The sequence below is a fragment of the Erithacus rubecula genome (assembly GCF_903797595.1).
Source record: "Erithacus rubecula genome assembly, chromosome: 3".
Taxonomy (NCBI): Eukaryota; Metazoa; Chordata; class Aves; order Passeriformes; family Muscicapidae; genus Erithacus; species Erithacus rubecula.
The window spans coordinates 120,448,372-120,473,151 of NC_136689.1; the positions used below are offsets into that span (position 1 = coordinate 120,448,372).

At 39.8% G+C, this 24,780-nt stretch overlaps 1 protein-coding gene across 7 annotated transcripts in view; it reads right to left on the bottom strand.

The window, feature by feature from the left end:
- Window positions 1-1,642: 1,642 nt before the first annotated feature.
- The window catches only part of PAG1 (phosphoprotein membrane anchor with glycosphingolipid microdomains 1), a 108,216-nt gene continuing 85,078 nt past the window's right edge, over window positions 1,643-24,780 (bottom strand). For 5 of the 7 annotated variants that reach the window (XM_079300068.1, XM_079300067.1, XM_079300072.1 and 2 more), the window contains 6 exons: window positions 23,855-24,066; window positions 21,179-21,230; window positions 20,553-20,649; window positions 17,296-17,888; window positions 12,754-12,813; window positions 8,739-10,766 (listed from right to left, as the gene is read on the bottom strand). In XM_079300068.1, coding sequence (XP_079156194.1) covers window positions 10,416-10,766; window positions 12,754-12,813; window positions 17,296-17,888; window positions 20,553-20,649; window positions 21,179-21,230; window positions 23,855-23,979 — 1,278 coding nt within the window. In that variant the 5' untranslated portion in view covers window positions 23,980-24,066 and the 3' untranslated portion in view covers window positions 8,739-10,415. Of the gene's footprint in view, window positions 10,767-12,753; window positions 12,814-17,295; window positions 17,889-20,552; window positions 20,650-21,178; window positions 21,231-23,854; window positions 24,067-24,780 lie in introns of all 7 variants that reach the window. The other 2 variants (XM_079300069.1, XM_079300070.1) reach the window with 1 other exon arrangement.

Here is a 24,780-nt window from a genome sequence, read left to right on the forward strand (position 1 = left end):
TTAGCTCCAATGCTTTCTAGTTCAACATAATGCTATGCTCCATGAGCACAGGATGAACTGTGAGTCTTTGAGTGAATATATACCCGATTAAAAGTAAATTGTAAGCCACACTTCACAGGGACTAATTCTGTTTTAAACACCAGGTGTCACTGCAGTATACTCCTGATTGCACACCCAGCTCCCATTAGGTTAAAGCTTTACTTTTAAGTGATGTCAAAGCTCATGGATAACAAAGATGCTTGAAGTTTCTGTTCCCAAGTGTGTGCATGCAGCTACGTGATTAGCCAGAATATGGGCAAATTGTTCAATATTTCAGCCAGCCACATTTATAGTTCTGTGTGGTTGGCTTTAAACCTGAAGCTAACCATTTTAGTAGAGCTATTTTATGGCTGATAGCAACTGTTCAGAATGAATAATAATAAAAAAAAAAAAGTCTGTGAAACAGTTCTCCTGATAATGCTGCATGCATTTCTTTTTTCAGAAGAACAGCTCGTATTGGATAATATTCAGCAGTTACTTAATAAAAATTTATATCAAATTGCATATTTTGCAGCTTCTTTGCCCATGAACAAATATTCAGTAAAAAGCAATCTTCTCTTACACTTATCAGATCATGAAGGATTTTGCACATGAAACACTCCTTATTTTAACAAATTCTCTGTTTGACCTATAACCCTGTATCTTTTGAGTATTAAAATATACTTATCCAGATTAAACAATAAAAAAGCAATCAGTTTGACAGTGAACAGATACTACTTGTCTATCTAATATCTTCAGCCTCCCAGCTTGGTGTAACTAATCCCTGTCTGCACTGTGAATTTTCCAGAAATATGTTCATCAGTAAGTACTTAGTATTACTTGGGCAAAGCTGCTCTTTTCCTATCTGTCATTAAAGATAATGAGAAGGGATGTGCAAGTCATGGAAAGTGCAAGCCCCAAAAGGTTAGGTACTATTTTAGCCTCATGCTCTGGTGTACAAAGGAGCCCTGTTCCAGTGACATGCTTAAAAGATGACATTTCTTTGTGTCAGACTTCCATGTTCTGTGTTAGATATTCAGCAGTGGTCCTAAGTCACCTGCCTTTGAAATGCTTCAAGATGCTCTTAAAAGTATTTCTACACAAATGAGTCTTGCTACTGACAGAGCAGTGCAGCAAATGGATGGGGAACATTACCTACAGAGCATCTATAACAAAGGAAAGGAATCAAATGCCATGGCAATTTCAGAGGATGATCCATAAGACTGGTAATTGCAGCTTTAAAAATGCTGAAAGCTGTACAACTTGGAAAGGTTCAAATACAATGTTCTTACCTGCATTAAAGAGCATAGTGCCACTACATTCATGGCAGATCCTGTTTTAGTCAGAGACAACTTAAAATTGGTGCTGTTGTATGCATGCTTGAGTCTTGACAGGATTGTGGCTTCGGGAGGAGTAAGGTGCTATATATCACAAACAAGTCTTGGTAGTCTCACATAAATGAAATCAGCACAAAATTCCCAGAACAAACAGAATTCTATAAAATAATGCAGGTTTTAAGACCGGCAGGATGAAGTGACTGCAAGGACTGAATAATATATTTGTTAAGAAAACAACAATAAGAGGCACAGGTAAAGAGCCAACCACCAACCAACCAACCAACCACTAAAACAAAAGACAAAGCTTATTTATTGTGGTTTATTCTGTCTGGCTATTGAATTTATATATAGATTTTATTCCAGTGAATTTTGCCAGGATTTTTGAATTAAATTAATTTCATTGCAATGTAACATGTTTCCTATTTGACATCATTTACATGGATTTCCAATAAATTCAAGAGTTATTTGCAAATATAATAACCAGAGAAAATGCCAGAGCCTCTTTTAAATGCTTTCAGAGAATAATTACAGAAACATACGATTTTTTTTCTGCATATAAACAAGTAAATGTTATGATACTACTGTACATAAATAAAACCTGCATTTTTTATTACTGACCTATGTTCTTACTTTTAGATAACTGCTTCATATGTTCATGTAGCATTTTTCCCCCAGAAATATTTACATAAAACTTGTCTACATTTACAGTAAATAACGTTAATTGCCTACTGTGCTTTCAGCAGCCAAAAGCTGAATTGGCTATAGAAATATCTGATGAAGATTCTTGGAACAAAGGTATGACTAAATGACATCAACTCATAGTATTCTATTACAAAATATTGAGAGGAATTTAATGGCATTTGTTAATTTACAAATGCAATTTAGTGTTGGATCTGAACTGCTCTAACAGTAGGATAAGCCCTGCAATTACAATTAAACTACAATTTATAGAACATACATTCTGCAAAACTACAGTATTTCAGTGTTTGCAGCGGTGCTGATAAAAGTATTTTAATTTCAAACAGATAGCAAGCCAAATAATCTTTCATGTAGCAAACAAGCCTTAGCTAATCTCAGCCATCTCAGAAGGCTACATGCATTAACTCCAGGTGTATATGGCACAGTTGTGCAGTCACTGAGCTGCTCTCACTGCCTACAGAGCTGAACTTTGCAGTATATTCAACTATATCCACTCAAAGATAGCCAAGACAGTTCTAAGCCTCTCTTTTCACAAGCTCAGACTGTTTTGAGGATGTTTTGCAGTTCTCTGTCAGTGATCAGAGACTCAAATAGTTGTCCAGAAAACACTTTTTGTTGCTAGAACACTATGTAAGAGAACTTTGCTCAGAGATATTCCAGTAACACATATTTTTTCCATTATAAAACAATGGATAAAATAAACAAAAGTGTCTGTATTTACAAATTCTTATCCATTATGTTCTTAGTTTGCAATGTTCCATATGTAAAGCAATTTCATGCTAAAGCCCATACAGCACCCAATTTTAAGTGACTCTTACTGAGGCATGATTTTATTAATTAGCTATTAGACATAATTATCCATGTAACTGACAATTTCTGTTGTTCTTATGGAAGTCATATCCATTCACTAATAGAAAGAAAATACATTTCACTGAAAATACAAACAAAAGTACCTATCGCTAAAACAAACTTCTAAACTCGTAGGGCCCAATCTTGCAGCCTTGGCTCATGCAAAGAATTCTATTTAAATAAAGTATTCCAGTTAGAATTGAGGTTTTTGTTCATTTGGGTCTTGGTTTTGTTTTTTGCTAAAAACTCCTTGTGATGCAAGATCTACACATGGTACTTATTTTAGTGCATTTATATTTGTCCATGTTGGGTTTCTAATAGAACAAAAACATGTATTTAGCATTTATTAATTTCAGTTCTGTTGATACAGAGGCTTGATAAAGAATAATCCAACTGCATCATGGTTGGGTGGTAATGACTTGCTCCTGCCTCTCTATATAGGGAATACTGAGAAGAATAAACAATGTTATCCATCTCTTGTGGGAATCTCAGCAACTCCTCCCTTTACTGTAAGCTTTTCTACTTTAAAAATCTTTTGAAACAGGTTGTCTGTGAGATGGGGGAAATGCAAATGAAATTTAGCTATTGTTACTTTACCTCATTCTTCCCAGCTGCTGCAGTGGGCTGTACCTGTCTTACCCTGACAGTGAATGCTCTTTTGTGGGCCTGAAGGTGGGCTCTTAGCACACTTTCATCTAGAAAGACCAGTCAGACTGAGGAGAAGCAGCTCACAACCCCTTCCTTCAGTTAAAGGGTTTGGGACTGTGAAGCAAAGGGCCATTCCTAAGTATTCATTGCCACAGAGATGCGATAGGCTCTGCTGGAAATCATGAAGGTGGCACATACAGAAACTCAGGAGCCACCACACTGGCTCATTTCAAAGACCTGTCTGCTGGTAGGATGTTCTGAGGAGACTGGCTATGTGACCTTTCTCAGTCTCAGATACAAAGAGCGAATTCCAGTATCCTCAGACATGTGAGAAAGCAGTTTCTTGTGCTCTTAGATGTTTCTTTAATAATGCATTTAAACATTGTGACAATTCACATCTTTTATGTGTTTTTGTATGTCATATCAGTGCTTGCAAGCTACAGAATTTCTTGCCTTGAAAGAAAGTGAAGACCTCCACAGATGTCCTCCACACAGGATGCAATTACCTCAAAACATCTGAACAACTGAAGTCCAGTCTCCTGAATATCATGGGCACATTGAAAAGATCCCATTCAGAAGTGTTAATGTGATGCAGTTTCTGTACCCTCTGTACAACTGTCATATTTCACTAAGGACAAAAGAGATACTCAGATGGTGACAGCTGAACATAGTGGGGATGAGAAGTTCCATAAATAAGAGGGTAGTCTAAATCCCACCTGTGCTGGAAGTTAAAATGTGAGTTAAAATTAAAATTGTTCTCTTTTTAGACATGAGGAATTGAAAACATCAGCACTGTCTCTTTGCTTTTTGGTTTTTTTTTTAGTAATAAGATACGTAGGGTTTAAGCCCCCTCCTTAGTATAGTAATATAAAAAAGGACAAGAGTTGGTGATATTGTCTTGTAGTGAACAAGAGGCATTATGAAATCTCAAATGAAGCATTTTGAAGTCAAGTAATACTTATATACCTTAAAAATAATCTAAGCTGATTGTTGTATTATCAAAAACTGTAAGAAATAACATAGCTGCTTTCTAAACAAAAAAAATTAATTTTGTATTTTTTATACAAATACATGCTAGTCAAAATTAGCCAATAAATTTGCAAAGACAAACCACTGTTAAGACTGTGCTATTATAACAATAAACGGACACCACAAATGAAAGACAATATTTAGGGATGTGTATGGGAAGAGAGCACCACATACAGCAGTCAAGTGGCTGTGCAGTAACAGTGAGCATCTTTACCTCTACACAAACATCCATTTTTAGGCACTTTGCTATCATACTTGTAGTGACTGTCCTTCTGGCCAGTTTAAAACTGAAGGCTCCTGAAACAAAACCTCGCAGCTTGTAAAAACAGAACTGTAAGATTGATATTACCCACAGACTGTGGGTATGTAATGCAAAGATAATCTGTGCATTTCTATGGAAACTGGGGTGCTGGAGCTAAAATATATCTACATTGTGTAGACAGTCTTGCTGACCTTTGGATTATATGTAAATTAAGTTTTATCAATTAATCAATGGGAACCTTGAAGAAAGGGAACCCCGTATTTTTAGCTCTGTGATGTTCCATTCACAGCATTTATCTTTAACATAATCCTGAATACATGTTGCTTCCAGCAAGGGATATATATTATACATGTATATTTTCTTTTCTGAGGCTGAGATCTGCTCTGGCAATGACTTCAGCCACCACCATCCCAGAGGAGATGCTACAAATCAACTTCAGCACCAGGGTATGAAAGCATATTAACAGTAATTATGTTCCCTGCTCCCAGGAAGAGACATGCCCTCAAAAGTCCTTAGCACACCACCAAAGGAGCATCTGTCAGGCTAAGCATCTTTCTGCATTCTTCTGTTTTGCAGCAGACTACTACACCAAATTACTGAGGTATGTAAAAGCCCTATTCAGGCATACTCCAACCTCAAAAAACGAAATTCATCTGAAAAAACTGGTTATTTGCCTAAGAGCAAAAGTCCCTCACTGGAGTGTGGTCCAAATATTTGTTGCAGAAACAGATTTCTTACAGTCACATGGTAAACAAATGTATTTGCACAATAGGAGACAGAAAAAGTCCTTGAGCTGGCTATGATGTTTCCAGTCCCACAGTGCACAGATGAGAGTCTCCAGCTGCTTCCAGGCCAAGCTGCCTGGCCTGAATGGCTGGGCAGGGCTGCCACACATGGTGACTCCACTCTGGCTGCAGTGAGATGAGCAAGAGACAGGGCAGCACTGCCAGCTTTTGTAGTCAAGAGTAGCACAGTTAATGCTAAGTTCTGGGACACAGACAATATCAGAGAGAGCACTCTGTGTCACAGCTTCACACATCAGCTTTCAGAAAGCACATGCAAACCATTTATCCAGCATCTTATAAAAGCACCATTGAAAGGTTGAACAGAGAGCACCGAGTATACAGAATTGTGTTCAAAACAGCAGACAGGAGCTCTTCAGGGAGCCATGGAGAAGCATGCAGCCCAGAAGCATCCTGCAGGATGGACTCCTTGAAGGCACGATAGATGAGGGTTTGGAGAACAAGGCAGCTGGTCATCAGCCAGTTGAAACTATGGGGATGACCCAAATCTGGGTTACTCATGAATATGAATCCCCACACCTGCTCATCCCTCACTCCATGGATCCTGCTACATGTAAGCAAGCCTGCAATTTATAGTGATAGAAAGACTGAAGCAACTAATTGTTCACATGGTGACATGAACACCACCTCCCTGAATGCTCACTATTGTAAAACCTAGGTTATTCAAAAGAAGACTGATAATTCTTATTGCAAAGCTTAGTCATCATAGCTACATTACTGGGCTTTATAATGGATGTTTGTGAGTGACTATTGCTATTGTAGGGCTAACTGAGGTCCAGTACATTAAATGTGTATCTATAAAGATGTTTCTAACTTGGGACTAGTAAATGTTGGGGTTGTCCCTTTGTACTTTTGAGTTAAACACATGCAGTATGGAAAAGAGTATGGAAGTACTAGCTACTTTGTAGAAAAGGCACTATAACTGATTTAACTGTGGTAATTAGGTACATGCCTGTGCTACAGGTATCTGCGAAGAATTAATTTTTCTCTGTGACTGAAAAAGTTATTCTACACTCATGTTAGAAAAGGATGACTGGTTTACATATTGGATTAGCATTGGTTTAGGTATGTGGTAAAAACAACTCTCATGAGAGACACAGATTCATGGAAGAGATGCTTGAACTGCATTTCCTATTTTCTACTAGTTCCCAGAGGGAAATCAAAAAGACATTTTCATTAGTGCAGTTATATACACATTACAGCTTCTCTTGGCCTTACTGTGGCAATTCGATGTGAGATCTTATTGTACAGTTGTGCCAAAAAAAGGAGGCAAAGAAATAGACTGTGAAGCTTCCCCAGAAAACATCACCAGGTAACAAATACTTCATTTTGGATGTTGACATTTTATTTAGGGATATGGTGAAAGAGTTAAAAAGAGCAGTAAAGAGACAAGTAGAAGAGACTCCCTTTTCTTTACAGTCAGATTAATCTCTGTGGGGATTAATGCTGGAAAAACTTTTCTATCAAATATATTAATGAAAAGGAAGCATTGACAACAGCCATAGAGGAACAGGTGTTACTTCTGGGAAGAGAGAACTAAACCAGAACCTTTATTGTTTGTCAAGAAATGTAAATACTCACCAACCTGGGACTGAATTCTAAAACATTTACCTTTAGCATTAGATTACATAATGGAGATTGCAAAGGAGTTATGGACTTCCCCGTACATCCTTGTTCAGGAGGGTAATTATTTTTTGGAGCTCTTAAGTCTAGTGTGGGTAGGTCTCAAGGCTGAGGGCAGGTACACATCCCAAAAGCAGCAATCCAGAATGGAACTGTTTCTCCATGAGACTGAGGTCTGATGGACCATTAAAAGGTTGGGACCATCCTGAAAGTCCTGTAAACAGGAAGGAATGTGCCACTGCCACAGGACAGCAGATACAGTACCAGCTCCCAGTGCAAGGCTGTATGAGACAGGTTAAAAACAGAAACCAAAGAGAGGGGGAGGAGAATTTTTCTTTCAGTGTGAAAAAGGGAAGTCTAGGGGGTCTCAGGAGCAGTTGTCAGAACAGAGGAAAGAAAGAACAGAAGGACTTGTGTCCCTTCTTACAAAGCAACATTTCTGATCTAGCTATGAAAGACAACAGAATGACTGAACAGTGCTCCACCATCCTTTGACCTGCTGGTCTCAACGGGTGTATTTTTAGAGTGATGTTTCCTTTTCCTCTTTTGCACCTTAAAATTTTACAATCAAGAATTCAGTGCTATTCTTTGCTATCAATGCACATTATCTCAAGGTATCTTTGAATTGGTTTTGAAACCGAATCTAGTGAACTTGGCAAACCTCATGTTCCTACTGTTTCTCCAAAAGCAGTCATCCATGTAAAGGGATAACTGCATCTTGAGATGTATTTGGGAATTTCAGGAGTTGAGGTATGCCTGCCACTAAGCTGCAGGAGTCAGACTGAGGACTACATATATAAACTGGTACCCCTGAGCAAGGAACAGACAGAAAACACATAGTTAAAGACTAAAGAAATTCTCCAGACTCAACACAACAAATCTGAAACATGGTGTATCTTATCTTTGGCCTTAGACAGGGTGAAGTAGAAGGAGAGAACATTCAAAGGTGAACTTCAAGAATTCACATTCGAGGAAACAGAAACAAAAACTTTTATAAAGGAAAAACTCCAGAAAGCAAAACCACAGTCATCCTTAAAAAGCACTGAAGTGGAAGCAAAGAGTTTGCTGCAGCTGTCAAAACATGGCAGCATGGTCAAGAGCAGGATGGATGTGGAGTGGTCTGAACTGCTTCTCCTCCAAGGAAGAGAGTCGTAGATCGTGCGTGCTGCAGCTGCACAAGGTCAGGATCCACAAAGTTTGACCTACCCTGTGGGCAGAGGCTGACTGCACAATTGCACTGCTCCTCACAGCTGTACTGCTGACAGGCAAAGCCTGGAAATCAGCACACTTCTTTCTTTCAGTTATGAAACTATTTCTAATAAATATGTGTAAACAGATCTATGTTTACTCTTCATAGTATCAAGTCATGTGGAGCACTGACCAAGGATCCAAGAAGGGCTCAGCCATCAAAACCCAGTACCAATCCAGCTGAAAGTAAACCTGGTTTGTTTACTATAGAATAAGCCAGCCTCAATTTATGTACTGTTTATTTTGAATTAAAAATAAACTGCTCTTCAAGCACATGCCAGATATTATGTATGTGAATGTTGCCAAGCTTGAACTATAACTCACACTTGTGTCCAAATTACAAGTGTATGCTTATATACATGGGGCTATGTGCACATGCATGTCAAACAATGCTAATTCTTTACTGCTGGACTATTCTTGTACCATTGTACTATTTACTGTATTATTGTTGAAGAAAAAAAGTACCAGTCCAGTACCTGCTTATTTCATCCAAGCACTGTACTTTGTTTTTCACAGTAACAGAACAACTCAGCATTTTTGAAAAGCCAGTGGCTTTCAAGATGCTTGTAAGAGGCCCAAGAAGGTCTTGATTGCCCCCCTGCCCCTTTCAGCAGAAGAACAAGGAGGACCAGTGGCTATGCCTGACTAAATCCGACTCTCTTTTGCCTCTTTTTTGCCCTTTGGCAGTGATCTTTTACATAGACTCCATGATTTTAGCTTAAAAACAGCAAGGCATGTTCCATATCCCTGCTCAAGGAGACAGAAAAAGCAAACAAAACAACCCCAAAGCAATTTTCATTAATCTACTTTTGAAATAGGAAAAAAATTTAAAAAACAAAACCAAATACAGCCCAAATAAAGAATGGGATTCCTCCTGTTACAAACCCCAGTAAGTTAATCTACAAAAACTTTGAAGATGAAAAATATATTGTAAAAAATAAAAATACTATCCACTCAACATAATACATATTTTTTCCTATATAAGAAAGTAGACAAACATATTAAAATATTTAAGTCTTTATAAAGGGCAAAATTCTGCAAAAAAATTACTCAACACCACTAAGGTTAGACTACACATTATGCCAGTGCACTCATTTGCACAACTTTTTGCAAAATGACAATGGTCTGGGGTGTGTATAGGTAGGTGTTTATGTCCATTTGAGGGAAACAGTGCAAGAATGCTAAGGGTGACCTTGCCATTTTAAAGGGATATTTCACAAGTAACCAGACAAAATCCCTACAAATACCAGTACACATCTGAAATACTGCAAGTCACATTCTACAGCCCTTGACATTAAAAAAAAAAGAAAAAAAAAGGAAAAAAAGTCAGCAGAATTAATTCAAGTACATTTGGAGTCGATCCCTTGTGAACTACTGTTGTTTGCACTTTAGTTGCAGTGAATGTGGACAGAGCTCCCCAAAAGATGCAGAAGTGAGTGCATCCTCCCCAGCCCTGCAAAGTCTGAGTTGAGGTACAATTATCCGTGGTTTGCTCAACATTGTGGATGCCAAATGAAAAATTATGCTTGAAAAGCACTTTGAAGAAAATGACATAAAATGATCTCTTAAAATGAGAAGCTAGTTTTGTGTAAAGATAGTCTTTTTGGTAATCCTATCAGGACGACAAGCATGGCGCTCCTCCCAAATTATGTTTGCCTTGGAGCTAATGATAATAAAGAAACCTTTACGTTGTCCTGGTCATCTTTCTGACCTGACGTACCCTTTCCCATGAGCCTTGATCCACCAACCAGAAAACCACCAGGTACACCCTGGCTGAAATGTACATTGCTTCTTCACAACTTGTGTTCCATACTTAGCTTTGTTCCTCAAAAGGAAAAGCACTTCCCTCTCCGTGTTTCACTTTGAAAATAACAGCGGGGAAATCTGCTGCCAGAGTGGTTAAAGTCTGGTGAATTCCCTGTGGTGCTGCAAGTCCCCTATGCTCTCATAGTCATTCTCTCCTGAAAGAGCAGTGTGGTTTGTGTGAGGCACAGACAAGGTCCTGTCTTCTTCCTGGCTCACTGACTGGATAGCTTCATAGTCCGGCTCCAGCTCCCCGTTTGGTCTGTCCGCTGGCTGAGGCACAGTGGTAGAATTTAGGGTGTTTTCAAAGTCCTTCACACTGGCATAGAGGCCACTGCAAATAGATGGGGACCTCTGAGATGCAATTTCTTGAATGCAGGTGTAAGGAGAATCCAGTGCCTTGATGGCCTGTCCTGGCTTACTGACCGATGAGTACATGGCTGAGATCTGGGAAAAGGAGACACCTGCTGAGTATGAAGCTTGTGCACCAGTCTGCACCCTTGTACTACAAGGATGTTGGTTATTTAAGAACAGACAGGATCTTCTGATATAAAGATATCCTTTCTAAAAGGATATGATTTCTTCCTTGAAAAAAATATAAAATGGCATGCATTTATGAACAGTTTTCTTTCAAAAAAAGAATGTTTTATAAAATAAGTTTATAAATGTAAAACTTCCTTGATTATAAAACCCTGGTGAGAAAATTAGAACTGGGCAAAAGGGAATGGCTTTGTGAGCAGGAGCTCTTGAAGTTTTGCTGTGGTCCTGGAGTCAATTTGGACTCAGCAGGGATCAAAGGGAGGATCAGATTGAACTGCTATGACATAGTAGAAGAATGCTGTCTGACCCTTAGGGCATTTGAAATTATTATTGTTACTATTTTTAATGATAGTGGCTACTTTTCTGCTTTTAGAGACATTGCAATAGAAGAATAGTTAATTGTTTTTATAGGCAGGATAAATAGGTACCAATATATGTGAAGATAAATTACTCACACCAGAAAACAGCAAATAGTGCCAATACTGATGTGCTTTGTTGACTACACTCTGCCTACAAAGAGGAGCTGCTTCTCAGCATTGAGTATGTGAACTTTGGACTGGAGACTGAAACCTCTCAGCTGTAAACAGCAGAAAGGGAACCAGCATTTCATTCCTAACTAAAAATTCCCTCTGGTGAGGTGGTACACTTCAACAAGAACATGAAAAAGTGAGGAGAAGCCCTCATCCACACACGTCCCTCTGCTCAGGGATTACCTGGGCTGATGCCAAGCACAGGAATCAGTCTTAATTCCCTCTCCCAGGCCAAATGGACACTAGCCCTTGCACAGGACAGATGGTTGAATTTCCCTGCAGCACTTCTCTGGTACCAAATATCACAGTGCAACACTGCTCTTCTATTACATTTAAAGTCTTTCCCAAGCATGCAAGGCCACTCTGGGTTTGTATCAATCCAGTTAAAAGAGTATATTGACATAAAAATGTCCATTACCATTAGGCAACACAGACTGAAGCACATGAACCAGATCACTGCTGATGATTCTGGGATTTTTTTGTGTGGGTGTGTTTGGGTGGGGGTGGGTTTGGTTGGCTGGCTGGTTAGTTGGCATTTTTTGTTTTGGTTTGGTTTTTTTGTTTGTTTTTAGTTTGGTTCGGGGGTTTTGGGGCTGGTTTTATTTTCTTGTTTTAGAGGGACATCGATTTGAAAATATCAATACTTTGTACTTTTTACTGATTTCAGCTAACCAAACAAAAAATGGCTTTTCTGCTCATCTGTACTTCAACTCTTCTCAGTATCATATTACATTAACTCAGTTCAAGATCAGGTTATTCATTAATGTCTGGGAATGTTTCTCCCAGCAGAAGGCATTAGCTCACTTAGCTCAGTGCCAAGTTTGTGTTTACTTTTAGATCCAGAGAACATATTTATAAATGGCATGGGATGGAGATGATCACAAACAGCCTTATTTATGTTTAACTTTTCTCTCTGTTTAACTCTCCTCCGTTTATCTGACCAACAGACATTTAAAAAAACAGTTGATGTTCCAGTGCTTTTATTGTGCTTCAGTTTACTTCCCAGACCTCCAAACACTGCATGGGGAAGGTGGAGCATATATTTTAAAAGGCTGCTGGTTATTCTTTATGAGAAGGTCTTGTCATCCAAATCAAGAAATTACCCTAACAATCAACTAATTGTGGCCTCCTTTTATTTTCTGGCATAATTTTTAAACTATGGGCCTGATAGAGCCATGTGTTAGAATATTTCTGATTTTAGGAACGTGGCAATAGAAGAGAATAGCAGAGAATATTGGGCTTTCATTTTCCCTTCACACAAGTTTCACCTTTCTTAGATTCTGCTTAATCACACAGAACTTATGCTAATTTCTGCCTAAAAATTGGTCTCTGGTTAGTTACTGAATTTCATGCAAGAAACCTACCTCATCTTCTGTAAGAGATGGATCTTCCTCTCGAGACTTGTAAGACACTGAACTAAGCCTCTGTAAAAAAGGAAGAAAGAAAGAAAATAAAAGGCTCATTACCCATCAACAGTGTGCAATCTATAACAAAACCCTCTCATTATAATCAATACATTCTATTTTATGGTCGTTTGCTCTCAAGTTGCATTATACATAGCTAATATCCCCACTATTCAGAGTACTTCTCTGGAGATAACAGCCCTGAGGTTAGTAAAGCTTTTTAATGTATCTGCTGTGGTCCTGACCTGAAAAGGGTAAAAATAATGTAATGGTTAGAACAAACTCTGCATCACTGTATCCCTGCCTTTACACTTCATAAGAAGTGTCTGCAGAGGCTTCTGAACAATTAGAAGTCAGCTGTTACACCAGTTGCCCTTTGACAGGATTTTAGATGACAAAAGAACAATCCTCAGGTGACACCTTCTGGCTGATTATTATCCTCCATTCTGTAGATCCTGGCCATGCTGCATGGGAGAGCTGAGTCCTCCACCCCTGGAATGCAGCCCCTGTGCAGAGGTGCTCAGCAGCCTGGCCTCACAAGCACTCAGACCTGCTGCAGCCCACCCTGAGCTGCAGCCAGGTGACACAGCAGAGCCACTGAAGGATGGAGGGCTTGGTTTGGTGTCAAGTCTGATTTCAAGCATCTAAAGTGATCTGTGTGAAACAGGTCATGAAACAGCAGGGGAAAAGCATTTTGCTCTTATGAAAAATGGACCTTTACTTGCTGCTACACAGAAGCTGTGGGATGCCTCCTCCCAAAGAAGGCTTTGCTGGACTCCACAGGGATTCAGAGGGAGCCTTCTAACACTGTATAAGGCTGTATTTTGGTCTTCCACACTTCTTCAACTAAAACACTTCATACTACCTCCAGTGCAAGCCAGCATGGAGGACTAGAGTTATTTTTAGCACAGTCAATAAAATACCACTTCCAGGCACACAGAACTTATTTTCTTTTTTTTTTTTTTTTAATTCAGAAGCTCATTGTGATAGATTCTTTCCTCCTTCCATTTTCTTGTTGTTTTTACTCCTAATAAATACCAAACTTCAGGTTCCTGGGAACAGACCCTGGTCCAAAGCACACTAAAGTTCTGCCTATTGCTCCTGAAAAGCTTCCCTCACACTGACAAACTCCTTCACTTCTTTCTCACAGATGGGAGAACAGTGCTCTTTAACCTGTGGTTTGTTTACCTAAAAAAAAAAAAAAAAAAAAAAAAAAAAAAAAAAGAAGAAAAAAAAAAAGAAACAAAAAGGAAAAGTTCAAATATATTTTGACTTTGTTAGATCTGTTTCATTACAGCAGCTTAGTTTAGTCTTTCCTATCTGCACCATTATTTTTTCTGCTGGGGAATAAGCTACTAATTTCAACTTCACACATTAAAACAAGGATGTGCTCATAAAATTCTTCAGTGACTTTTCTGTCATCAGTGTGTCTATAAGCACCATGTGTCAGGACCTCTTCTACAGTTTCCCACTCAAGTACTGATAAATACCCCAGGGTGTTTGCCATCCTGTGCTGTTCCCCTGGATACTGCATTCTTTCTTCTAAATGTGAAGCTTGTGGCACAGCAATTTTGGAGGATATTGTTATTGTGGAAACTTAAAAAAATCCCACTTGCCCCTGAACATTTTGTACCTAGCAACATTTTAAACTATGCTGAAACCTCAAAAGTAGCAACACAAACATGTGTCCTTATTTGCCTTGCACTCTCCTTTCGTTCCTAGACAGCACTTGATTTTTTGCTCTTTGGCTCAGCTGCTGCTCCTCACTTGGGCACAAGAACAAGAAGAACATTCTCCTCTGGTGCATTTGTAGGAGATGCTTTGCCCATCCTCAGGCTGTGCAAGGCTGAAATCAGATGACAGCAGCAAGATGGGCACACAGAAAGCATTTCTACCAGTGCTCACTCTGGAAAGATCTGGGGGAAAAAGGAGATCCATACTTCTTTTTTAAAGAAAAGAAAGAAATCTATTCTGCTTATCCAGCATTATTAGAAGAACTATGCTCAAGGTTTTGCAGGTGATGGAGGCCTGTAAGAAGCCTCATGCTATTAAAGGTGTCTCTCCTCAGCAAGTCTTTCCAAAGGATTTGGTTGGTTCACAGCCAGAAATCAGTTTAGGTAAATTTTCATCCATTATTGCACACCTGGCTCTGAAAAACATTCTGAAAAATACAAACTCAACAGTTTATGAGAAGTCTCTGCTATGATCTGAATGCATCCTTACAATGACTTCTGATAAAAAACTACAAATGGGAAAATAAACTGTTTCCATGCTGTTATGTTTGGGAATGGTCTCTGGCTTGGTCCACCAAGCTCTCTCCCAGGAACTGGCATGGGCTGCCCTCTTTTAGACAGTGAAACTGAACCAGGTTGGAGACAGTCTGTACCTGTTGGCAGGTACAAGCCTTGGTTACACAGGTGCCTCCCTGCCTGTCCCTTCTTTGTGCCCTCATTATAGTGAGGGACACTTGCATGAAGTGCACACAACCTCTGCCTGCATCAGGGCCAGGGCAGAAGGTTGAAGAGTTTGGGATACAGATGTCACACTAAACAAAGCAGCTAAGTAGACTCAGAGAAGAGAATGCAAAACCAGAAATGTCACTAACAAAAAGAGTTATCAGTGTAACATACATTTCCATGATTAGTCTCAGTTGCCACACTGAAAAAACCAGGCACTGCTCTGCATTGCTTGAAGCAGCACAATAAAGGGAAAAATTATCATCATCACAACAGAAAAACAACCCCACAGCCACCTCCCCACACAATGCCAACAATAATGACATTTATATATTCCATCAATTACCATCTCAGCTCTCTGCAGCTGTAGCTCTCAAGGACAGGAGAGGCACACACCTCCATGCATAATGCATGCACCCAGCAGCCAGCACGGAATAATCTGATGCTGCCCGAGAGTTAACTCGGGGTGCCTTCAGCTCTGAATACATTTTAATTAGACAAACACCGTTTTTTCTGGCACTTGGGGGACTGCATGTGTCATCTCTTGATTAATCCTTCAAAACCTGAACCATTTTAATCAATTCTCACTCCTTGCAGTTATTGACACTGCATACACGGTGTGCTGGGGAGCTACAGAGCAGCAAAGGCTTTTCCTTTGTATTGGTGCCTGGCAAATACAATTACTTTCTGCTAGTCTTTTCACACCTGGTAGGAAAAATGTCACTGTTACACAAAGCTGTTTATCTCAATGTTTAATTAGAAATTACTTATGGCTGCAATGTGGGAGGTGGGAATGTTGCTGGATTATTGTCGACAATCACATCTTAATTTTCTACTTAACGAGCTCATTATTTGTAAAAATGTGCACTGAAGTGTCTAGCTAAACGATTTTTATACTGCAAGAAGTTTATTCATTTGGACTATATTGTGCTTTGCAAGTTACATGGTTAGTTATTTATTTAACAAGATATTCTTCTGCCTTCTTCCTAGATTACTGAAATTCTTCAAATAAGAAAACAACCAGAAACAATAACAATACCTCAGCTCTGCTGTGATTTTTTAATGTAAATGTTTACATTAAAAGTCACATTGCATCTTAAGAATTTGTTTGAAATTTTCACCAATACCTATCTATTATTATTTGATGACTGAAACACCAAAAATCTGCTAAACCTACAGTTCTTTCATTCACAATTAATAAGATATCCAAACATTCTGAAAAATGCAAATTCAGCAGTATATGAAAAGTCTCTGCTATTATCTGAAAGCATCCTTATAATGATTTCTGATAAAAAACTACAAATGGGAAAATAAACTGTTGAAAATGCCATAATTCTATTTTACAAGGAATTTACCACAACTCATTCCTAGGGAAGAAGCATAAGCTGCTGAGCAAATGTAACTTTTGGCTGTGATTTCAGCACTTAGAAATTCCTAATGCTCTGTTTATATGTGACTTACAGAATTTGACAAATATAAAAGAGTACAGCTGCAATCTCTCTTTCTATCCCTCTCTCCTACAGCAAAAGACAAAATGAGTCACTTTGAGCAGGTGCCTAACACCTGCTCAGCTGAGTCAAGGTGGCCAACGAGAGGCACATCTAAAGTAAGGACATCCACCAAGGATGGATTCCCCCCTCTCCTTTTTGTAAGAGGGAGTTTCATTAGAAAAAAAAAAAGAAGGGGGCTTCAGAACAAGATACAGATGCTGAGGGAGATATTGGATGCCTTTTGTAATAGCTTCCACAAATATAATACCATCAAACAAAGAAGCAGAGGCCTCCTATGCAATTCCTGGATAATATTTGGGAAAGGCCTTATATAGTGCATAGCTGCAATAATCAAAAATAGAGGTGGCAACAGAATGAGCATATGCCTCTAATGTAAAGACTATCCTATACATTATAATATTTCCATTTACAGTCTTGCTTCACCTTGAGTGTGGTTTTTTCTTTGTTTATTTTTTTTTTCACTGTTACCTCTCCCACCCATATGTTCTTTTTCATTATTTGGCTGTTTGATGAGGACAAATATTTGCAGTATTTACCTTTTCTGGTTTACTTGCTCCTTCTGTCACTTCTTCTTCCACTTCTTTTTCTTGCACATTCTCATTTTCATCAAGAAGTTTCATGGGTACTGGAGGGGGAAGCTCATCCTCTACATCTGGTATGTTGTCAAGAGGACTTTCTGAATTTGCACTTTGGCGACTCTTCTTATTTCGGTCAACAGATGCATATTCTGCTGACTCAATTCTGCACTCAGGAATCTGATTCTGACCCTCAGAAACTGTCAGTGAAGCCTTTGATTTGCTGTTAGAGCTCCCTTCCACAATGACTACTGCTCCAACATCTTTAATTTCCTTCACAGTCTCATACAAGCAGTCTTCAACGATGTTCTCCTGAGAGGAGCTGTCTTTCAAGACTTCATAAGGCCCTTCCATCCCAAGACCTTGATCATTTTCTGCATTTCTAGATGAGATGATAGTTTCCATGGGGTTGTTAGGGGGAATACTGGGTAGTTCCCGGCTCTGGTGACATTTTATAGACTTTCCAAGACTATCCTGTTGATCCAGTAGATCAGTAGATGTCTGTACTTCTTCATAAGGCTGGATACAGGCAGCTGTACTGTCCTCAGAAAGAACTAAAGAAATGACAGAGAAGTATTACAAACAAAGGCATAACTAAAAGGTGTGATTTGGTACTCTCTACATCTCTTTGTTTTTGTGGCATCCTGGAAAGGACAAATGATACTAATGCCTGGAAATGCCTAGTGATTAGCATACTTTTTGCTTATCAAAAGGTTCCAGTTACAGACATTTCTGCACTCTACTGGTAAAATATCTTTCTCACAACATCTAAAATAGTCTGCACACCCCCAAGTCACATTATATGGAAACAGCATTCACTGTGAGAACAGGGGGTGGGAGGTTAGTTGTGCATGGATATTCATCTGCCTTGCACTCATTTTCACTGAATGATTACAGAGTGCTCAGCAGTCTCAGATGGGAAACAGGTGGGAGGCCACAAATGAAGTGCCTTAAAAAAGTCCTTGTTAGATTTCCCTCCTTGCCTTTCCCCATTCTTTGGAATCAAAAGGAAAGTGTTCCTTCTTCCTCCCTCCCATCCCTCAGCTTGTTTAACATGCTGGCCAGATTCTCATTGGAATTGCACTTCTCTCAGCTCTCCCTGCATGCTACACCAGAAGCTCCTCACCAAGGCTGAGCCATACTTCCCTTAGTCTCGCAGCACATAATGTAGGTTGACAACCTACTAACAAGCTGGCCATATGCACAAGAACTTCAGAAGGCAGTGTTAGGCAGAACATGTTGTTTTAGGTCCCAGAAGTGGGCCACATGTCATTGTCACAAGAGGGTATTAGGGACTGAAATGTATGGGGCTTCTCCTCTTACACCACTCGTGTGACATTGCCATGCACTCATGGGCCTATACAAGCATGTTTCAAGCATGGTAGGTAATTTTACCTCACACTACTTGTTTAAAAAATCACTTCTGAACAGCTTTACTTCTCCTAGCACAGTTCCTAAGGCACTGTCTCAACAAAAACAACCCATTCTTCTGTGTCCTTCATGGTGAGAAAAGTGTTGCCAAAGCAGTCATTGCCCTTGATTTGGTGGTTGCCAGGGACATTGCTTTCTCTTGTGCTCAGGGCATGCAGACACAGTCAGCACCTGCAGGGAGACACACCCTGACTGCAAAACTCAGGACAGAACTGGAGGTGATGATGGTAATCACTGCCTGAACAGGAGATGGGAGTTTTGCCTTTCTGGTCCTTGATTCTAGGCATTTCTGTGCTGTGCTGAGCACCCTCACAGAACCCAGAAAGCACACACTCCATTCAGGCTGGAGGGGATAATCAAAAACAATGAGAGCTCAGGTTTCTGTGCTTCTGTAGTTATGGGTGGTAGCACAGAAGGGATCAGTGTAGATGAAGGAATGGCATAGGTAAAACAATGCTTGCAGTTGGGTAAAGGATAAAACCACAGCATTTGATGGTTCTGCTTCCACAGCCCTGCCTCTGCTCAAAAAGCTAGCAGAAACAGTAAAAGAACTATTAACAAAAAGTGAGTATGTAAGTAAGAAATTAAAGCACAGGGGTTCCTGTTATTCAGAAGGGCTGTTATGCATGAGCTGAGTATAATATCAGACAGTCTGAAAACTGTCTGCTGGCTGACAGCACACCTTTTAGCAGCAGCTCTGACAGCTGCACATGTGGTGACTCATGGCAGAGAGAAATACTTCCATTCTGCAGGGCTTTGCTCTACACATCAAGTCCCTCAAGGGAACCACACACCTACACACACAACAAGCCAATGGATGAGAACAGCAATTAGCTGCAAAAACAAAGTTTGAAAATTACTTTGGATACTTGTGTCTAAGGAGTGAAGTCTGAATAGCTTAGCCTGTGGTTGCAGGAGATGAGGAGAGACTGTAAGCAGGAGTGGAGCCCCTGGTGTTGGTGCTAGTGTGAAGACAATAGTTGGCTCCCTGTGGCTCTGGGCTGAGAGTGAGTTTATTTTTAGGTGCAGCTGAGTAAAATATTTTCCAGTGATAGTTCAGGGTGAATCATTCTGAGTGTTCAGCAAAGCAAAGACTAAGGAAAAAATGGAAGCCTATTTATGTTGCCTGTTTTCTAAAATATAAAAATATAAGTGACAGCACAGCACAGGACTGTGATCCAAAGCTGTAATCCCTGAAGGAGGACCTGAAATACTTCCACAGCCTCCTTTTGAAACTCTAAGGTGCAACTTCATCTTCTGGTTTTATCCCAGTTCCATAGCTTACCAGGATTTGGGAAGGTGCCATTCTCTGCCTGATGACCTGGTCAATCCAAGGTATGGCTTGGTGACCCAGACCTGGCAGCCCAGCAGAGAACCTCAGCACCTCCCAGTGTTGTCTGGTGTGGAGGACTGGGAGCAGGGGCATAGGGCTGTGCCAGAGCACAGCCAGCAGTGAACTGCAGATGCAGCCTAAACCACCTGAATCTCCATGAGATGATCATCCCCACTGACTTCCCAGCAAGGCAAACAAGCCACATGGCATGGCAAACTTCAAGTTCTGTGTGATCTGGTGTCAGACCTGCAGAGGTGTGCAGAGCATTCTGACAAATGGCTTGCCTGTGTGCTTGGAAAGCTGATGGCTGGAAAGCTGAGACGTGAGGGACCAGCAGTCCAGGACAGCCAGGGACAGCAGGGTCACCCAGGGATCCCAGCTGAGGTGGGAGCTCTGAGCACTGGGAGGGTGCTGCTGGCTCATCCCACCCCAGGGAGGGGCTGCCACTACTCACCATCCCCATTGCTGAGGGCTCCATTCTGCTCACTGTTTGGGGGAGGCTCTGTAGCTGAACTGGTGATGGAGTGGCTGAAAACCTCCTTCTCAGAAGGCTGCAACACAAATTGGTGACCACTGGATCAGAATAAATGTTCACATGAATACACATGCAACAAATTTCATTCTCCTCTCCAGAGCTCTGCCCCACAGGTATTACTGGCAGGAGAACCCAACCATGCCAATTTGATTCAAAGATTTAAGTGCCTGTGCTTACAGATGTTAAAAACAAGTAAATGCAAAGATGTCAAAAGCTTTTCAAGCTTTATGGGAATAACTATGGCTTCAACCCATGAGAGGACAGCAGCTGACAAAGGGTACCCTGCCCTTGGGCTGAAGATGGAGTGAAGGAAAGGCTGGAGTACAGTAGTGGCAAAAAGGGCACTGAGAAAGTGCAGATTATCAAGATCCACACAAGTTTTACACAAGTTTTTTTCCTCCTCTTCCTGTTCTGCAACTTTTAAAGTTTCCAATGCTCAACCATCTCGAAATTCCTGAGCTATTTTCTGATCTCTTGTATTTAGCAAGGAGCTTGGTACAAACCAACCACAAGACAGACACCAGCTGCCAGAAATAAATACTTACCACATTCATCAGATTTTCATGATCTCCATTCTGATTTTTTGCCTTCTTTTCCCTTAATGAAAAAGGTACATGAATTTTTACAGCAAACTATGCAAATTATGCTAATATACAAATGCCAATCATTCATAGACCTTACACTCCTGCAGGGAACAGACTATGGTTCAAAATAATATGAAAAATGGAATAACTGAAAATTATTACAGGAATTAGTATGATCTCTGTGTAAAAACACCATTGAGGCAGAATGGTGATAAACATAACTGAAGAAGTACAATACACAAAACCCTTCTTCTCACTCAGTGTAAGATCACAGTGAAAAGTGACTGATGAAAATTAAAATATAATATAAATAATTATGTATAGACAGGAAATGGGGGAATGGCTTCAAATTGAAAGGGAGTAGGTTTAGACTAAATATTAGGAGAAAATTCTTTACTGTGAGAGTGATGAGACACTGGAACAGGTTGCTCCAAGAAGCAAATCCTTGTGGATGCCCCATCCCTGGCAGTGTTCAAGGCCAGGTTGGATGGGCTCTGAGCAACCTGGTCTAGTGAAAGTGTCCCTGCCCATGGCAGGGAACTAATGATCTTTAAAGTCTCTTCCAACCCAGACCATTCTATAATTCTATGATAATAAAAATATTATTCTTTAATTTAATTGTATCTGAAATTCTCAGCTAAACATTCTGGTGTCAGACTACTTAGGAAGTCCCTTGAAATGTGCCAGTAAAAAATGTGTATCCTACAAAGAACTACAAAAGGCCAACAAAATCCAGATAATTTCCTCTAAAAATGCTAGTAAAATTGGTAATAAGCATTAGCAGTTCAAAAAGACATACAGATTTCATAGCAGCATAAATGTTCCTTTAACATTTCTAAAGGAATCCCACTTCCCTGGGTCCTTCATAGGAGTCTAAGCACAGATCACATTTCCAGTTTTCACCATTTGGGAAATACAGCTCTTATTCAGAAATACTGCAATAAAGGATGAGCTTAAAATAATGCTAATTCTTCTCCTAGATGAAAAGTCAAATAAAAAGGTAAGAAAAATATTGACAATATGAAATTTTTGCTTCTTCTAAAGTTTGCAGTACTTCCACATCAGCAACTGTTAAAATTCTACCTACCTGGGAAATGAAAAAAACAGCAAGTGAGCATGCATCAATGCAGAGCAGAGAAAGAATTTCCTCTCTGGAAGTTTTTGACTCTGATATTTTAGAAAGAGCAAATTTATTTCAGTTTTCTATGTCCTCATCCATTTTTGAAGAGTAAGCCAGGAAGAAATTCTGCACAATTGCATTTATTTATGCATAAACAACCTGGCCTACAGAATGACCTGAAACAAAAGATACTATGTCCAAACTAGCAACACAAGAATTTATTAAAAACATCACCAGAATATTTCAGGCAATGTATATGTAACTGCAAAGATTAGTCAGTGGTTTGAACCATCTTTCTAGAGATGTTTCAAGGACTGGTGGGTTACAAAACAAAACACAGAATTATAGAACCATTTGGGTTGGAAAAGGCCTCAAAAATGATACACAGTACCTAAATACAAAGTTTGTGGAATAAAGAATATTTAAAATAGTCTTTCTAGTTTTAAGAAATTAAAAAAAAAATCTACTATTTTTTACACAGATATCACAGGAAACTGTGAAAATAAGATACTGAAGTGTCATCTTCCAGTTTACAGAAGTCTTTTTCCTGAATCACATGAAATTGCATGTTCTAATTTAGGCTTTTTAGGGTTTCAGCCAACTTTGGGACCTGTTTCTGCCCACAACTGTTTTTTGCATGGTAGGCATTAGGTAAATCCTGCTGAAAAGCAGGACCTTCCACCATAGACACATCTTGTGCCAATACAGTGCATTTTATGGCTGCACAATTCCCTCAATGTTCTCAAAGCTGAAGGGGTGAAAGCACATGCTCCTTACAGGCACATGCATCCAAACTGCAGATTTTGCTGCTGCACTGGATTCTTCCCCCCCATAGACTTGGCTGATTGAGCTGGGCTTGCAGAATTTGGCAATAGCAGTATGGAGCACATCAGTCCCACCACTCAGAGCAGAGTCTGACTGGTGTGGCTGTGCAAGGGCACCATGGACAGACTGCAGGGCTCAGCTCACATGTTATGGAGGAGCTTTGAAATGGGCACAAACCAAGTCAGTAGAAGTGCCTGCATTGGTGAAATTGAATCCTCTTATGGAGAAGAAAATAAGGATGAGGTATAAGGCATTAATTAGTACCACTATTTGATCCTTACTCATTTTTGCTTGAAAGGCAGGATCAATCATATATACCCTATACTTCAGGAGTGGCCACAGCAAAGCTGAAGTACATAATCACCTCCTTTTACTTTTCACCTATACTTTTTTTTTGTCCTGTTTAGCCCACCTAATGTTCTCAGTTTCAGCTTAGGGGTGTGATCTGCTAAACTCAGCTTCTACCTGTGCTCCAGGGGAAACCACTGAACAAGCACAATTGTGTACTTCTTTCACAGCAAAAGAAAAATATAATTAGATTTCAGAATTAATAGAACTCTCAAACTGAAGTTTTCCCTGAAAACTGCACTTTTAAAAAAATTATTTCTGCACCTCAGTGTTTCCTGCTAACTACTTATACATGAAGCTATGACCAAAGTGAATTAAAGAAGCATTAAGCCTTGGAGCCTTACCCATTGCAGCTGGAGCAAAGGAAGATGAGGAAGGTGAGGAACAAGAGTGTTGTCATGGCTGCCAAACTTCCCCACAGGACCACGTGGATCTGTCCAGTGCCTAAAAAAACCCCCTCCAGCCCCATGGTGCTAGCAGGAGCTGGTATCACTTGGGGTGGAAGAAGTTACTCCTTGAAGAAGACTGACATCTGTGCTGCATGCACCTTCTGTTTCTGCAGAAGGAAAAACACCATCAGAGGTTAAGAGAAAATTTGAAGATAATGAATCTGACAGCTACAAGTCTGGCAGAAGAGATCTGCAAATCCAGATCTTATGAAAACCAGTTTCAAGTACAAGCCAGCCAGCCAAAGAGATTTTCAGCTACATTTCTGACAGTAACATAGAACAGATTTGTCAAATATTAACACAAGCTGTTACCTATCTACAATCTCAACGTGAATAAAAGGTAGTACAGCATCTCTTGTACTTGTATTTTTACGAAAAGATGCATAAATCCACTTTCAGGGACAGAGTAATCTATTTTGTGGTTATATTTGAAAACTTCATTGAAAAGTGAGCTTGTGAAACCAGCTACAACTTCTGCAAAGTTAACAAGCCAAAGTGTTCACCTCCTTCTCTCTCTCAGTCTCTCCTGCCTGCATGTGATTTGAGGCTTAAAGTGCAGCAACAAATAAGTTGGGCAAGTCTTTGAAAGGAATACCACAACAACCTTTCTCACAGCAGGTAAGATCCAGTCTTATTTCTGTGTTATATACTAATTTTTTAGCAGTATGTCTGGAGAGTAACAATACTGAACTTTCTTTTTTAGCTTCTCCCCATCTGAGTCTGAGAAAACAACAGAGCAAAGTAATCTGGGTGTTTTTTTAAGAGCTTGAATAAACACAACTTTTGCTACAGCACAACAGCCCATGGAGAGGACTCCTGGG